General features: G+C 31.2%; 3 protein-coding genes across 5 annotated transcripts in view; 1 reads left to right on the top strand and 2 right to left on the bottom strand.

The window, feature by feature from the left end:
- Positions 1-1423: 1423 nt before the first annotated feature.
- Positions 1424-10009, bottom strand: LOC137930883 (uncharacterized). The gene is made up of 5 exons (XM_068774227.1): positions 9855-10009; positions 6104-6192; positions 3590-3946; positions 2647-2768; positions 1424-1746 (listed from the first exon to the last, which is right to left on the bottom strand). Exons 2-5 carry the CDS (start codon positions 6173-6175, stop codon positions 1464-1466), a joined length of 834 nt encoding a protein of 277 aa, XP_068630328.1. The 5' UTR covers positions 6176-6192; positions 9855-10009; the 3' UTR covers positions 1424-1463.
- Positions 8313-9857, bottom strand: LOC137930882 (tRNA (guanine(37)-N1)-methyltransferase). Its single transcript, XM_068774226.1, has one exon. It carries the CDS (start codon positions 9779-9781, stop codon positions 8471-8473), a length of 1311 nt encoding a protein of 436 aa, XP_068630327.1. The 5' UTR covers positions 9782-9857; the 3' UTR covers positions 8313-8470.
- A 1060-nt stretch (positions 10010-11069) lies between the features above and the next one.
- Positions 11070-18780, top strand: part of LOC137931335 (glycogen debranching enzyme) — a 29950-nt gene continuing 22239 nt past the window's right edge. For 2 of the 3 annotated variants that reach the window (XM_068774809.1, XM_068774808.1), the window contains exon 1: positions 17624-17780. In XM_068774809.1, coding sequence (XP_068630910.1) covers positions 17718-17780 — 63 coding nt within the window. In that variant the 5' untranslated portion in view covers positions 17624-17717. Of the gene's footprint in view, positions 11197-17623; positions 17781-18780 lie in introns of those variants that run through there. The other variant, XM_068774810.1, reaches the window with a different exon arrangement.

The following is an 18780-nucleotide window of genomic DNA, read 5'->3' as shown; positions in this document are numbered from 1 at the left end:
ATAAGCAATTATTTGTGCATTTGTCAGTAACAGAAATGTTAGTTAATAAATATTAAGTACATGTTGTAATGTTGATCTGAACATATATAAGTTAAGTTTCATAATTTATGGACATGTACATGATGAATTGGAAAACAAAGAATTTGATTTAATGACTTGATTTTCAAATGACTATTAAACATATAAAGAGATCTGTTAATAAAGAATTTAATATTGTTATTCACTTGAGATTACTATTTGGCTTTTAATCATTCATTATTATTATTAAATGTAATTTGTTTATCTACACGGAATTTTTAATGCGTTCTATAAATATATATCAAATGGTCGACATATACAAATTTAGATTTTGGCTGAAAGGCTTAGAAGTGACTTTTAAAAACAATGATTTAATTAATGCAACCTTTTTGCAATTGTTAATATTTATTAAACAAGGACAGATTATTGCAGTTAAAACAATTTTAGTGTATATAAATATAAAATTAACCCGCAATTTATCATCAATGTTTTATTTTAGTGATGTGAAAGTAAAAAAAATGGTAGGTTGTATCATTAAAAACGTAACATTATGTGTATTTCAAATGTGACAACATATCGTTTTTAAACGGATTTAGAATCCGCGAACCAAAAATCGTAGAATTTGTCAAAGATCAACAGCACCGGATATCACTAAATATAAAGAATTAAATGATATCAGTTAGGATGTCTGTAAAATTATTGTCAATTGTTTGCAAGGTTAAGTTTTGACATTAGAAAAATGATTTTAGTTTCCGGTTATACCGGCAAATAAAAATACTTAAAAAAAAAACACATTTTAAGTAGCGCACATTGTAAGATCTTTACATTTTTAAGTTGAACCCTGTATTAAAAAAAAAATAATCAGAAACCGATACGAATAATTCGTATTGTTATAACATACTAATTGGTAACCTTTTACCTTATAAATAAGATTATATCACTTTAAATCTATTAAATTATAACCCAAGTTTAAATCACATTTAATTCCACTAAGTTTATTTGTATACTCGCCAGACAGAGATAATACAAGAAAATGTGCGACTAATGACGAGGTAAGAATGCATTTACATTTTATATACTTTTTCACGAAATGAACTCTTCTGCCCTTTTGTAGATAATTCGTTTACTTTAAGTCTGCATGTTTATGGTAGGTAAAATTTATATTTAACCTATGATTTATTTTATTTTTATTTATTTATTCCTGATATTCGATATGAAAATCAGTAACAAAAAAACGTAAAAGTATTTTTTGGTCGACCAAGAAAATAATGAAAAAAAGCACTTAAATTGTTACTTTGCAGGATTTAAAAATAGCTGTGTATAAAAGCAACGTCAACAATTGTAATGGACTTTAACACTACAATCATCTGTCCTTTTCACTTGCTTACAGTACGGTTGAAAGAGCGCTATATTAACTCCATCCGGCGAATAAAGTACAATTATCATCAATGATCATTGTTTAATTCTTCATTTTTGTTGTCGGAGTGTATACTTCTGTGTCCGTAATTTTTGCCGGAATGAATGGTTTCATTCAAGAGAATAGATTTGTTAGTCTGAATGTTATTGCTTGAATGTGTATTTCCGTTGGATTGAGGCTTCCCACGTCCAGCTCTTTCTAAAGATCCATCTGCCAAAATCCAAGCGGGTCGATAGTGCACCTGGCCATCTTTAGTAAACGCCAACGATTCGTTAGGCCATGTATTAGATGTGCTACCGATCGATGTATAACTGGAAAAAAAGTGAAAAAATAGACTATATAAAATACCATAGATAACAACACCTGTCAAAAATTTATCATTAAAATATTTTTAATGTTCGATAATAATTATATAACACTCTTTACAAGTAAAAAAAGAAATACATAGAATTATAAAACTAAAACAAAGTACATTTGGGGCCTTATCACTCAAGGCAATTTCTTACAGACAACCATAGTAATAAATGGTATGAAAATCCTTCATGAGTCCCATACTCATTTAATAAAGTTCCACAAATATCTTAGACCGTTTTTTAGTTTTGAATTAAAAAATTAAAAGTATATTATTAAATTTATTTCATTAAGCATTCAAGTCACTATTCTCAACAGATAAGCGTTTCGAGCTGGTAATAGCTTATTACTTATAATGTTAAAATAATCGAAGAAAAAAAACCTCACATTAATGCCTACTTGAACACGGAAATTTTGTTTTTTTTTTCTTTATTAAAAAGGAAATTTATCATAAGCAATATACGTATTAGGGGTACCAGAAAGTAATGTTACTTTCTTAGGTTAAATTCACGCGACTACATTTTTAACAAGTTTTTATTTCTAATCAACAATGTATTCACCTTCGTTATCAACAATCGTTTGCCATCTAGTATACAAATTTTTAATGCCGGAGCGTTAAAATTTAATCGTTTTTTTTTTGTAAAATATGTCGAAAGAAACGAAATTACTTTCCAGTACCCATATTAACTATAAACTCTTTTAATAATAAATAAAAACAATATTGATTTTTTAAGTATATTGACAATTCCTTTAAAAAATCTTTACATTTATATAGTCTGTGTTATCTTCCTCTTCCTTTCTTTGTTGTGGCTTTTACTTGAATAATATTATAATGATTAATTTTAAAGACGTCAACTTACCCCTTGTCATAAAGGCTGCAATAAGGTACCCTTCGATTCAGAATGTAACTCCATATTTGATGATAACTCCAGTTTAGTAGGGGCGACACTCGTAAGATTTGTGGCCAATCAGTATCTGTTTTCTGTAAAAATACATACATAGTTAAATACAGAAACGTGGTCTCTTCTGGTATAGTTAGTTCACAGTCGCTCAAATTGCCAGACAGAAGTTTATGCTCGGGATTTTATTACGAGTTCGAATGAAGAGTGAGGAGATCTGTAGTCGAACGAACGTAAATAATATAACAAAGCAGATTGGTAGGTTAAAGTGGCTGCGTTTATGTAGCGCGCAGAACAAATGGTCGCAGGGGCCTTAAGTTCTCTCTCGTTTCGAAACCATGAATCAGTAAGAGCAGCGCAGAAGGTCCATTCACAAGGTGGACACATGACCTTGTAATGGTAATTAGATAACGCTGGATACAGGCCGCTTCCAACTGGTGCTGTTGGAAATCTGTTAATATGTAAGGGAAAACCGTAAATATATTAAACCTTTGCCTGTTGAAAGTTACATAAATAATACTTGGTGCTAGTGGAAAATTGCACGAAATATAATGTAATTTATCAAGTTTTTCCATTCATGAAGTTAGATAGGTACTTTTCATTTTTAGTTTTAAGTCCAATCTTGTATTCGACGTCATCGTTTCAGCCCATAATCACCCACTGGAAGTCATAGGTCTCATGTAAGGTTTGCAGGGGAGTTGGTGATCACAGTGTGGTGAATGGTACGTAAAGGATGTAGCTGGCCATCATCTGGAAACTTTTTTGTGAGCAGTTTTAATTCTATATAATTAATGCACGAAGTTTAAATACAAGTCTATCCCGGGAATCGAACCCGCGACCTACTATCAGTCCTCTATCCCTCTCCACTGTTCTTCGATGCCGAGATTAACTAATTCAATATTACCTGCATAAATTTCAAATTTTCACTATACGGATCCGTCCGCCGCGTCCCCATTAAACACGCTTTCAGCTTCTTATCACCTTCCGTAATTCTTCTCAAAGCTTGCTTCATATCACCTTCTTCCACTAACAATTTTATTCTATAATGCTTCTCTATTTCCTCAACAAAATCTTCTATTTCTTTAAACGGACCTTTAGTCCGTATATATACAACCTTCAGATCATTTACTACATTTTGATTTTTGTAAATACTTTTCAATACATTGAGTGTAATATCTAATAACACAGTACAATCTTTGCCGCCATTAAAGGAAAGGAATATTTCTTCAAGTTGAAATTGTTTGAAACATTGTTTTAATATCTGTGAACATATAAAATATTTTTTTTTAAAAAGTTACAAGATTAGTGGGGCATTTATATTCTATATTAGACTCTTCAATCATAAATTAAAAAAAAAATTAAAATCAGAGATAAAATTTTATACTGCAATAAATTATGTTTTTGTCACTGTGCCTATTTTTATAAGATTAATTATTTCGGTAATTCATCTCCGTAGAGATGAATGAAGGGTTTTATAAACTCTCAATAATTTTATTTCTTTGTAGTAAAGAAAAAAAGTACAATATATACATAAAAATAAATGGTATGTTTTTTAACATAATACCAGAACAGTTTGAGCTTGCTTGCTTAGTTTCGGTTGAAGTTGGTGCTGTTAGTCCGGGGGCTTTTACAGATTTATCGAAACTGAGTTCACGGAGCGGAATAGTCCTGAACTTATAAATAAAATAGAAGCTCGACAAGACACATTCCAGTTGCACAATGACGTTCGCACGTAGTAAACCGCTTTACACGAATAGAGCTGTATAGTGTTTTTGTTGTATATATATATGGCTTGGGACGGCAGCGTGGACCACAGGCGAGCCAAGATGGATTCGATATTCAACCTCGGTTCGCCCACGCTGTTCGCGATTAGGGAGCGGGTGGCAGCCCCCTAAAAACGGGTTTTGCGGACAGTTTAAGGCCGTTCATAATATACGTTCACTCTAAAAGGAGTGGAGAAAGTCGTCAAATCGCTTAGTGTGGAACGAGGGAAGAATAAAGAGAGTGGAGGTGAATAGGAAAACATGACGATCACCGTTCAAATACTTCATTGCGAGTATAGAAATATCAGAACATTTAAGAAAATCTTAGGCTTCTGAACAAACTAAGGTTTTTTTTTAATTTCAATAATTTATTGACCTTTGCCTTATTGGCCTCTGGTGATCGGTTAACAACCACCAGCAGTATCTCGCGTTGTGCTATTTTGGGAAGCCCGTATTGAGGAATGCGTTTTTCACGCCTCCACCTCCAAAACCCTCGTGGTGCTATCACGATGGTTCGAAATTATGTCCATCATCCGCCTCAGTCACTAGTGCTAGTGGAAGTTTAGGGCTCCCACACTAAACACCCCCGTGGCTCACTGTAAACCTAACTGTCTAGGCCAACTATACATCTGAAGCTATGAATGCTAACGAACAAATGTTGTTAATCCTTAAAGCTAAATCATCTTTGTAAAAAGGTACATATTGGCATCATAGATTTTTTTGCGCGCAAGATGTGCCCGCGACTTCGTTCGCGTGGATTGCAATAAAAAAATTATTTAGATTACATAGTTTTTTTTCGTATAATAAGTTTTCTAAACGTAGTCAAGTCACTCCTCACTACATTAGCTTCCTGCCAGTATAACTTCTATCAAAATGAGTCCAACTGACAGACAAAAATATAAACAAATTTGGTATATGTACCATATAAATATATATTTATATGCATGCAGTCAGGTTGTGCGGTTATTGTCATGTTACAAACACACTCCAATTTTCTTTATATGTATAGATATTCGGCGCAAAACCGTGCGCCCTATACATTGAAATATATTAATGATCAAAAAAAAGATCATTACACTATCTCTATTATTCTAGCGTTGGATAAAACAAAACATACATGAAGGTTAAATAAATTGTCTGATTACTGTAATAACAGTGATATTTTTATTTATAATGGATTGCTAATATAATTTAAAATCAAATTTAGGATCCTTCATGTGTGATATGGTTTTAAAATTATTTATATATATATATATATATATATATATATATATATATATATATATAAACACACACACACACACATATATATATATATATATATATATATATATATATATATATACATTTAACATTTAAATAAATCACAAAGTTAAATTATAAGTAAATATATAAACACAACAACAAATATATATATGACACCAACTTTAACTAATTATTATGCGAGATTATAGAGAAATTAGATTTTTTACGACATGTGACCTGTCTTCCTCAGCATTAAAGTACTAAAGATCAATAAACTTAACGAGACACTTTTTCTTACAGAGTATTGATTTATACAAAATATTTTTTTATAATGCTTAATGTATCTTAATTCTAACAATAAAAGGTTAAAAATACTAGAGTTTGGCAATGTTATGTGGAAGGTAAGGTACCTGTTCGCTCTCCTGTAAAACTTCGAAGATGTCTGGTAGTTCAACAGTCGAGTTTTCTAATTTCTGCGGCATTGTTAATGACAATTAATCTGAAAATAAAAAAAATAATTATGTTAAAATGAAGACCAAGTAAATGACTAGTAAATACAATGCCACATGAATATAGAATAAATTGTATTTATAGAGCTAATACTGATCTTTTTTATCACAAAGAAAGGAAATAATAATCATTTAATTGTAAATAAACATGTTATTTACAACTAAATGATTGTAGATTTATGTATTTTTAAGCGTAACTGACATTTGTAATTAAACACAACAGATAAATGTTAACTTGAGATACCATTTTATCATAGAATAAATTTAAAATGTTTAAACTGCATAAAACTACACATTTCTAGAATATATTTATTTTATTATTCACAATTATTGTCTTTGTAGTAACATTTAATAAATAAGTCTTAATTTTAATGCATTAAAACTCACTACTGTTATATAAACCTTTAAGTAATAATGAGGTAAAATAATGAAACTGATTTAGATTCGATATTACCACTTTTCACCACTTTCAAATCCAGTCTACACAGATAAAAGATTCAATTAAAATATCAGTTGCTAACATTGTACACTTTACTCTCACACACGGAATATTTATAAACATTGTATAACATTTTAATGTCAGCAAATTGTTGTTGACAAATATTTTCTTTGAAAATAAACATTTATTATTGTTAATGGTTTTTTTTTAAATATATTTGTTTCACTACTTGGATTTTACACCCATTTTCTTAACTTAATACTTTACAATAGAGAAAATTATTGTATAATCCATAAAAAAATCGTGAACACAATATGCATTTTTAAATTTGAATACCTAATACAAAAGATAATGACATGTACAATTCACTTTTACAAACATTAATTTTAGCAAAGTATAATTATATACTTACTCCCTTAAATATCACAATTTTTATATATATTAATGTTCATCATATAATATGCTAATTACATTACATTGATGTTTTTCATGACCAATATCCGATTTTTTATCATAATGGCCAAACATTTTGACTGCTTGACTATTATGATCAACAATTTCCTTACCTAGTTGTTAGCATAAAAGTTTCATTTAACTCTAAAATATATTATATTTATTTATTCATTTATTAATTGCTAAAAGCATTTTCTACCAATCAATCATTTTGCTGGTGCTAATATAATTATAAAGGTAAGTGGTAGGCCTGCAGTAGAAGACAGAGACTTGTGGTCATAGTCATAGACTTTGATTCCTGGTATGCAATCTTTTATAGTTGACACTTTTTGCATTAATTATATTGGATTACTATAGCACACAAACAAGTTTACAGAGGATGGTCATCAGAGACCTCTGCATATCATAATACCACACTACAATCTCTACCAGACTTGCGAAGTGTGACACTTATGGTAAATCCCCTTATCCATATCTTTGGGAAAACTTTTTGCCTTGCCTATGCACTATGATAAAGTGAAATAAGTATACATCATAAAAAAGACCAAAAAAGATGTAATAAAAACTGTTATTAATATACTAATAAAGTTTGCCAACTAATAAATTCCATTATTGTCATGATTTTATAAGGAAGGGAGCAATAGAAGTGGGTAAAATCAGGAATGTAAGAGAGACACGTAAAAAGCAACTATGTGGTTTATGTCGAAGCAGATATATGTGATCATTAAAAATTAATTATGTGCACCTAAAACTCAAATTATACAGAAGAATGTTTTTTTTTTAAATACCACCAGGGAATTTTGCACAACATTAATTGTGTGAAATAAAGCTATGTTTTGAGTATACCTGTGCACAAGTTATTGATTCTAACACATTACAAAATTTTTAATACCTTTCATGGGAAAGCCTATGGAGGCCGCAGATACTCTCTGTAATCTATTATCCCATGTACAAATATAACATTTATTTTTTATCATTTTCATATATTTATGCTTGTCTCCAAGTCCCAATTTTAAAAATTGACGCAAATTTTCCAGGCAGGTCAATATGTGAGTCAATTTGAAATACAAATTATGTATATATATGTTTATTATGTATAAAGTTGTTTTTGACTATATACATAAACTATGGAAGGATGACTGGAACTTGATTTTGCTTGGTCATTATTAAAGTATCAAAATTAATGTCAAGAATAAATAAAATGCTGTTACATATCTTATATGTTTTATTATAGTTTATCTCTTACACTTATTAACATTACAGATTGTATTTAAAAGTACAAAATGCAAAAATTTGAAAAGATTAACATTTAATAATAGATTAAAAAAATACCTATATAACCCTGCACATAAGTACAATCACTGGTAAACTTTTTGTCATGTGCATATTTTTTTTATGGGTGGCTCACATGGTTCTACTGCTTCTTTGAGTCCAAATATTATATTCTTAGTCAGTTTAAATGTAACTCGAATCATTTCCTTTTTTGGAGAAACATTTCTCACATTAAATGTACTAACAAAATCAATTGACATATCAGATCCAATGTTATCCTTTACTAACTGCTCAGCCAGCTTAATTGGATCATCTCCAATAACAAAACAGTAAACATGAACAAAGATATCATAATTAAATTTCTCAACAAGTGATTTATCTGTGATCAATCCTTTAAAATATTTAAGAAAATCTACTGCCATAGCCGGTAGGTTCATAGTAACATGTATTTTTGCACCTTTCTCTAAAATTTGTTTACAATTACATAAATCAGTAATATAGTCCTTAAAGATGCTGCAAATAAAATCTTTCCCATCCAAGTTATATGATTTAAAAAGTGACATATTGACTTTGTTTCGCTTGGCATTATGGTTTAACCATTTATATGATTCTGGGTTTAAATCATTAGCAAAAACTATGCACTTACATTTAGCAGCAGGTATTGAGAATGGACCTACTCCACAAAAAACATCAAACAAAACATCACCCTGCCTCAACATTTTTATTATTCTCTCATGTTCTTTACCAAGACGTGGGTTCCAATACACTTTAGAGAAATCAAACTGAAATCTGCAAGAGTTTTCCTTCACAGTAACAATATAATCTTCAATTCCTGCGATGATTTCCATACTGAAGTTTCTGTATGTGTTATCAATAACATCATTTTTATTAACAACTGTTCTGCAAGTTTTGATTTTATCAATTAATACTTGTCCAATAAGTTGTTTATAGTCTAGGTGATGTTCACGTAGGTTCAAATGAATTATATGTCCTATTTGGGAAAATCCACTGACCGTCTCTTCATTATCGGGTAACACTGCTTTGAAAACCTCATCATACTTGAAATGATCATAAGTAACTTGCATTTCTTTTAGCTGGAATTCTTTTTCTGTTATCCCATTGGTAAAAAGAGATTGCCGATCGACTTCAGTAATGTCTGCCCATTTGTTAATTTTCTCTGGATTTAAATGGATAACCTTGGACGAATTCTCATCATTGGTTTTTATAGTTTGAATAGGTTTAAAATTTTCTAGTTTGAGCAAATAATTTTTGCATATGGGTCTTACTTTTGAAACTTTTTCTTCGGACACTTTTAATATCGGAACCACTATGTTACGCAAGAATTTCTCACGATTAAGTATTTTCATACCACGGACGCCGACTGGTGTTACAGCAACATGAACAACTGAACCCATTTCGTACAAAAAATTATAGTAACTTTGAAACAAAATAGGTCTTAAGAATGTAGTGAAAATTTTTCATACTAACCTATTTGTGACATTTACTTGGTGTAGTTGGTTACAATATTTATATTATTGGGCACTGTTTTTTATTATTCATGGCAGGAAATTTAAAATATAGAACCTGATTGATAAGATTAAAACAGTTGTTTAAAAAATTTAGTTTACTTTCATACGTGAAAGTAGAACACTTGTCAATTTTGTAATTTGACATATTTTAGAGCTGTTTAGTTTCAGGCAAAAAATCTCTGTCAGTCCAAAAATGTGAACATATATTCTTTAACCGGTGATAATGGAAAATTAAAAACTAGTAATATAAATTCCCACAAAATTAATAATTTTGTGGAAATCTATTTTAATAGCATGGTAAAGAAAATTAGCACGTTTTACTAATTAAACATATTATACATACAAATGTGTGATAAAAAAGAAAGCTTTTAAGTTTAGAGTTAAAACCCAAATTTTCGTTTGTCACGCTTGTAAGTAAATAGAAAAAACTTCGTATGTAAAGAATATAACTACGACAAGATTTCCTGAATTGATGTTTGCCTGATAACATTTTTTTTCTCTCGCAAATATAAATATGTACAGTTTTCTTAACAACAATTTCATTACAGCTTTCCTAGAGTTTTCTCGTGCACCAAAGAGTTGAAATATTAAATGCAAATTGAATAATAGCTTAAATGCCTGGTCACTCTTTTCTGGGAGAACCAAGAATGACACCGTCATAATCCGGTGAAACATTTAATATATGTAAGCCGTTACATCAGATGTTACCGATCTGAAGAACCCTTGATAATCATTACATATGAAGATAACGTTAGTATTGTAAGTAGTTCAAAATGACATCACTTTTAATTTGCAAAATCGTAAGTGCCAATAAGGCACAAAATGACCGTTTATCACGAATAAGGAATTGGATTGAAGTGAATATAATTAGATAAAGTATGATCAATTCAATAAATTAATGGAAACATAAGTAATGAGATGATAGCCTTGAGTTTAATGATGAATGTTAGAGTTTTTTATGCAAAATTATTTTAAACGTATTGAAATTTGTATTGTGTTAAAGTTATTTTAAATTTTTGAGTTGATAAGTAATTTCAAATCTTTATTATATTATTTTTGTTGGTTATTATTTCGTTATCAATTTTGTAGAAGACAAGACGTTTTAAATGAAGGTCATGTGGAGGTGATAACTGTCATTGGTAAATTGGGTTACTTACGAGGATGCAATTCAAAATAACATTTACACTTGAACAGAGTGTATTGTTTTTATGTTAAAGAGGTTTTTTTTTTAATCTTTTATCACGTATTAAAAATTATAACTATCGCTCTAATGGTTCAGTGATACGAAAAGAAATTGTTTTGTAAGTATTATGAATGAAAACAATTATTTTATTACTGCATTGTTTTTTGTTATCTAATTTTTGCTTTTATATCTGTTGACAACTAATTAGGTATTGTCAAATTACTTAATCGGTGTTACGGTTACAGTTCTAAATTCAAATTGATTATCTATATTAACAAAAAAATTGTTTAAGAAAATTTAAATTAATTTATAGTTTTTATAATTTTTCATTATATCTTCCAAAGAAGAAAATATATGTTACTTTTATAATTAAGCAAACGGTTTTGTGGTATACAATAAATGTAAATAATGATGATAACTTTACTTTATAAGAAAATTATTATTATATTAAGGCTTCGAAAGTATTCGGGATGTATGACAATATACAATACAAGTATTAGTGTTTAAACAGGTGATTTAATAGTCAAAAGCAACTTTCTCTTATATATATGTATTAAATGTAATTAAAAATAAAAAAATATATAAATAAATAAGCAATAATAGCTGTTTATGTTTTAATTTTTGGACAATATAAAATTTATTGGAATTTAGTATAACTACAGCAAATTCTCTTTTTTTAATTTATTATTATGTAGTAATTCTTTTTGTTCATTGTCATTAATAACTCTCTTGGTATGGGAGGGTGCTCTCTAGTGAAGGCACCTAGCTTAAGCCTCTCTACAATAAGTAATCTTAAGAACTCATCTGGGAGATTTGATTGGTTCTACTAGATATACTAGATATTTTAATGGGTTAGGCAGACTAGAGAGAGGGCAGATTAGACTCTTGGATTATTTGGTGGGAATCCTACTTAGAGTGTCTGGGCGCAAGGCACCTTCAATAGTAACTAGACTTTGATTGTTATTTTACTTTCTTCAACATTCATCACGGTCGTCATAGAGAAGAGAACTGTAACTTCCTTAGGTTTCTTATATCTGATTCTAGTTTTCTTTATCAATAATAAAAGGGGATATGTGTTGCTCTTTAATTTTTATTGTGTTATTGATTTATTTTACATAGTTGGAGTAGATCTTGCGGAAGAAAAATTAGTATTAAAAGATTCTGTAACTTACATTTGTTGATTTCTTCAAAGTGAGATAGACTATTTTTCTTTAGCTTGGCCACTAATTTTGTTCACCTACTTTTAATATCATATCCTACTAAATCAATCGTATATCATTTATCTATTTTTAAGCAAATTTTAGTTGTACCTTTATATTAGGGTTATTTCTGTATGATCAATAAGCAAAATTTCCCTTTGATATTAAATAGTTAACCTCTTGCATGTATATTGTTAGGTAAAAAATTTCAATTACTTAATGTCTTAACTAACTGACACAACAAAAAATTCTTACTAAGGGAGATTTATAACTGATAGATTTATATCTTAGGCAATGCATGAAAGGAAACTATTAGAAATCAAGAAAAATTATTCACTTCCCTTTGAATAAATAAGACTGCAAGGTTAAATAAAGTGGTGGTAACATAATGGTTGGCTTGAATCTACAATTCTAAGTCATGCATTCCTAGGATTTTAATTATTGTTAAATGCTATGGCATTTACAGCCTCTCCAGGTGTGAACCAACAGAGCACTGTGGGAATTCAGCCTAATTTGCTACAATACTAAAAACAAGCAAACCTTTTGAGAGCCCTGGCTTGGGCCATTACAATAACTTTTAAACTGGGTTGATTTTGCCATGCTTTGTGTGAAAAGGGCCCATTTTCGACGGATTTATGCTTTCTGTCTGTCTAAATGACTTGTTTGTGCGAAAATCTTTTGAGTGTGTATGTGTCTTATCCACAATTCTTTGTAAAAAAACCTAAGTAATAAACTTTTATTAGTTTTTTGAAAATTTGTGTCATCTACTAATTAGCACTGAGTCCTCTTGGTAAACAAAGGTCGAATAGTTTTTTTTAAAAAAAAAGAGTTTGTTGTCTCAATACAACAGTAATAGATGGCTAAGAATAAAAGCGCGCAAAATATTAATTGCAATATCACTATGAATATTAATTATTTTACATTTTTCATTTACACAATTATAAAAAGAGTATGATACCACATCTGACACCAATATATTTTGAAACTTGCAGTATCTCAATCCTCTCACTGAAACAAGTTGTAAATGCTATTAAGGTCAGATGTACCTAACATCACTGAAAACTGACGACGAAAGTCAAAGTAATAGCAATAACGTGTATTGTTGTGTAATTAAAAATGGAGACTGAAGTAGGCATGATACTTTAGATTTGATGTTAATATTATCATCAGTTTTTTATGCCAAGACAATTAAAATTAATTCTTGCCGACCTGCACGTAACCTTTTTTTTAAACTCTGATGAAGTATGAAAAAACACTTAAATAACTTTATTAATGTTTGACAGTGCGACAAGTAGATTAGCTTCTTTATTGTGTTCGGAAGACTAGTTCTACGTTCGAATTTACTAGAAAAATAAAGTCGCTGTGCTATTATTGTTAAATACCAACATATCAATGTTAATATCTGTAGTTAATAACCATTGTAAATCAAATTGAATTTCTTTTAGAGCGTTTCAAAGATAACTTTTATAATGAACAAATCAGTTCCTATAGCGGTTCTGAATCATTGTATAATGTTCACCTGTTTATCACGTTTTGCTGCCTTTACAAATTCGAGGGTATGTTAACATTTGAGTAAATATAATAAAGGATAATAGTACCCCGTTAAGAAATCGATTTTACGTATCGGCAAGGGACAGCAGTTCGGATCAGACTACAAGTAAAAGAAGGCGTTGACATTTTTTTAGAGCTAAACAAATGGCTGCTGAAGTCATGATTCTGGAGTGTAGACCACAGACCCGCTGACGCAGTGTAGTACTTCCACCCACAAGGTAGTCTAACGGCCTTGTTATGGTAATTAAAAGGCGTTGCATGCAGGTTGTTCCCAACCAGTTCTCTTACAAATCTATGGCGAGGCTAATGTCCAGCAGTGGACTATGAAGCGATGATGATGAAGTGAAGGGGGCAAGTCTTAAAGACTAGGAACCGGTGTTAAAGATTTTATGTTATTTTACGTATTATGGACGGACCGGAAAGTAATGTCGCTTTCTTAAATTAAATTCACACGAGTACATTTTTAACAAGTTTTGTTTCTAATCAACAATATATTCACCATCGTTATCCACAACCTTTTGCCGTCTAGTGTAAAAATTTTCAATGCCGAGGCGGTAAAAATAATTTTTTTAATGTAAAATATGTCGACAGAAGCGACATAACTTTCCTTTCCCCCTAATATAATAAAAGAGAACGACTCCAGAGTAGCTCTGAACTTATAAAACGTGTTGTTGGTTTTTTACTAATATAATTATTAATTCTGACCTAAGTTGGGTACCGGTGATAATTATGCGAGAATCTTATCATTAGTTAATGATACCTTCATTAAGTTAATGATAAATAATTTAGCATAAATGAGCTATGCCTTAACCAATATCACAATCAGTAGACTGTGCCATAATAGTGTCATTTGAATTTAAACAATCCTACTAATACCGTCGTAAGAGATTATATTTAAAGTAAAGTATGTCGCTTGATAATAAATTTTGCCACTTGGAGTGTAATAATGTACCGGCCTATATTCAAAAAATACTTACGGGGTTAACGTGTTCTTTAGCCCGTTTTCCGATGATAATAGCTCATATATATTAACATAGCTCCGTTAAATATATGTATGTAGTTCGGTTTATTATCGATAACATTATTATTTTACTTTCGAATCATTTTTAAAATTGGTAATACTCGATATTATTTGAAATCAAAGAATACTAATATTGACTAATTCAAGTATAAATAATTAATAAAATGTTGACGCCCTGTTTAAAATTATTATCTATTACCAATACACTTAGTCTGGCCATAAGTACTGCTAGAATTAAAAAAAAAAAATATTAATTTTAAATTTGGAATCTAACATTTTTATATGATTGCTCATGTGTTTTCATATTTATACATCTATTAACAATGGAGCTACCATTAAATATATGTAGTTCGGTTTATTGTTGATAACATTATTATTTTACTTTCAAATCATTTTGAAATTGGTAATACTCGATATTATTTTAAATCAAAGAATATTATAATTCTAATAAATACATTATGGATACTACTAGAAATAGTTACGACAACAATGCGTCTATTTTTAACAAGATTCGTTTTTTATTATTCTAATCTAATTATTAAATTATATCTGTTTCAAGTTACCTCTTCGATTTTAATATGGATACTGTATGGTGTTAATAAATAGCATGTGCTATGGTAGCTCAGCGGCAGAGGATTGAGATTTATGATCACAGGTCGTGGGTTAGATTTTTGGGATACAATCTTATATAAATTGCATTAATTATATAGAATTACGACTGATCACAAATAAGTTTCTAGAGGATGAGCAGCAGCGTCCTCTGCTTACCAAAATACCACAATACGATCGCTAATCTGCCTACTAAACGTGGCCATTATAGCAGATCCTTCATAGATGTTTTTGAGGAGGCCTTTGCATAGCTGAAGGTGTCTATGGACTGAAACGACGACGACGACCTTGTAAAGGTCATCGGAAGAGGTTGGATGCACTTTCTACCGATCCTATTGATAATCTATGCTGATGACTTTATCCAACATTGGACCTAAATGCTGATGATGAATCCAATTTTTTTTTACAAGACATTGAACGGGTTGATAGTCTTATTTTCTTGAAAATCATTGCGAACGTCAAAAGGTCACTACGATAATCTAATCGAACGTTTTATGCGTAATTAAATCAAATACGGAAGTTTGTTCATATGCAATATTTTATTGAATTATATAGTGCATGTCGTTAAAGTGACTTCTATATATGCCGAGTAAGTAATTTCTGCGTATAGTAGAGAATACGAAACCCGGCTTCTACCGTTGGCGATGTACACGGTCTGTTTATTCGAAAATAATAGACAAACAGTCTGAGGAACTACGTCTAACTGGATATATTAGTACAAAGAAACATATTTTATTAAATAATAAAGTCTAATAATTTCAATATATACCCACTTAATAAACACGATTGCAAACGTAAAGTAATAATGGTTTGGCTAAAAAGTAAATCCTATAACTATCTTGAGAACGTATTTCCAGCTAGTATTAGGGGAACCGGAAAGTAATATCGTTTCTGTCGACATATTTTGTAGAAAAATCGATTGATTTTTACCGCTCCGGCCTTGAAAATTTATATACTAGATGGCAAAAGGTGGCAACCAAGGCGAATATATTGTTGATTAGTAATAAAAACTTGTTAAAAATATAGTCGTGTGAATTTAACTCAAGAAAGCGACGTAACTTACCAGTCCTCCTAAATGTACAGAAACTTGTAATTTTCATGCTTACATATCATACAGTGATAGTAAATATGTTTCATGTAATACACAGGAACTCTCTTGTATCTAAGAAAGGCTAGGCTTAGTTTAGATACTAGAGCAAACCCGATGTAATCATATATAATTGCATTTTACAGTTTAACACATTTTAACAGATTAACAGATTTTGCCTAAATAAATAAATAACATACTCGTGTTTGCATCGAATGAAAGTATAAATTAGATAATATGCCTAAAAAATTAAACAGGATAATCTAGGGTAGTAACTACTCTGGTAAAATATTATCAATAGGAATATTAGTCTTAAAGTATTTACGGCGCGTACAAGATGCTTTAGCTTTTAATGAGGTAATTAAGAATTACTTGGTGTTCGTCTAGTATAGAGCTACCGATACCTCTGTACTGCGCCTTAGGAAAACGGGACGTGGTAGGCTCAAGCCTAAAAATAGAGTATGGTCGCCGCTACCGTGACCCTTAACATCAGACTGACAGAACTGACAGAACAGAACGCAGTACTGCAGTTTCGGTAGCACTATATAACGCAGTATCTTCTTTTGCCATTAGTACTAGTATTCATATTAGTGTACATAAGTAACAATATTGCAGTTTTACTATAGAGATATTTCTACTATTTCTACGCGGATAAGTGTTCTTGTTGTTCTAACATATAGTTAGAACAACAAGAACACTTATCTGCGGCGGTGCTCCATTTTTTTGGATAGAGTTTATTTATATATTTTTTTGCGTAGTGGAAATGCTTTTGCCTACCCGGGGCAATGCTAAGCTATCGGACTGGATTCAATGATGATCCACCGTCATGGCTTTGTGGCGGGGCTTCGGAAGTTTCCTTTATACTAATCGCGAAAAGAATTTTTCTCTGATTTATAATATAAGGCGTATAAAGCACGGGAGAGTGCAGTCTCCGGGTCAAACGTAGCCTGCGGTCGGAGACAAAGGGCTGAAAGCGATCCGTGCGGTGTCGCGTGGTGTCAGGTGGCGTCACGGTGGACGCGCGACGCGGCTATAAGTTTGAGCGGCGTTGTGGCGCGACCACTGTGCCGTAAGCGGCCGTCCGCTCCACCACGCGTCGACACACCACGCCCCGCGACGCCGCCCGTCGCTGCCCGCGCACGTACACGCCCACGCAAGCGCACGCGCCGACCATGCTGTCCCGCGAGAAGAGCGACTATGCTCGCAAAGTGCACGAGAAGGCCGTCATTGAAAAGGTTCTACTCGTGAATTGTAATGTTATAAAACCGAAAAAAGAGTTTCCTTAGTTATTTGTACATGGTGATTGGTTATCGGTGTAAAAGCTGTAAACGGATGAATGCATTCTTTTCCTGCATGTATGATATCATTATCATGTTAGCTGATAGACGCTAATTGCAAGGCATTCCCCAAAGGTCGCCAAATTCCTACTGCGGTCCCGCTGCCCGCAACCAGCGACTTCAATCGACGTAGACTATGTTGTTGGTCCACCTTGAGAGGGGCCTGCGCATGCCACAATGTATGGTATACTCTATCTAAAAATCAATGGATTCCCAAAAAAGTAACATGCTAGTAAAATAGTAAGCAAATACGTTTTCAAATGTCGTCGAATTTATTTGTACCTGCAAATTTATAACTATCACAAATTTTTGACCTATTGCATTCCAATAGAAAAATAAATTAATAAGCTAAATTCAGATTTATCACTTTATAGGATGATTAGAAATCGGTGTAAAGTTTTTAAAGATTTTTGCTGACAAATGACATTAGACTATACGTTCATTCCTAATGCTTTTCTGCACCCACAACCAAACACCTGTATACGTTGCCTTGCAGGACAAAGTATTCTAAAAAGTTATTGTAATCAACTTGAAGACATACCGAAAATAATCCTAACACGCATCGTTTATTCCGTGAAATATACGTCATAAAGTCATAAATATATGACAGGCAGGCTAGAACATTCGTCGTGCCTTAATGAAAACATGAAAAAAATCTGAGTCGATCGAGTTACTCTTGTGTTTAAGAAAATTATTTTTGTTTGTATTATGTTAAATAAGTTTTAGGTAACCACGAAACCTCACCATATTTACGTGTATTGTGGCATGTACAATTTCACTAAGAGAAGGAGTAACAGTTCTAGTCCAAGACGACGGAACACTCAAAATTAGTTGCTGTAAATACGTTAAGACAGTGATATAGTAAATGCCAATTGAAAAATAGTATACTTTTGTATTA

Source organism: Battus philenor, unplaced genomic scaffold (assembly GCF_028537555.1).
Source record: "Battus philenor isolate CCGP_79_NKW_IND1 unplaced genomic scaffold, ilBatPhil1.0.hap1 SCAF_7, whole genome shotgun sequence".
Classification (NCBI taxonomy): Eukaryota; Metazoa; Arthropoda; class Insecta; order Lepidoptera; family Papilionidae; genus Battus; species Battus philenor.
Note: the sequence above shows the minus strand (reverse complement) of the source record. Positions and strands in the feature narration are given on the sequence as shown.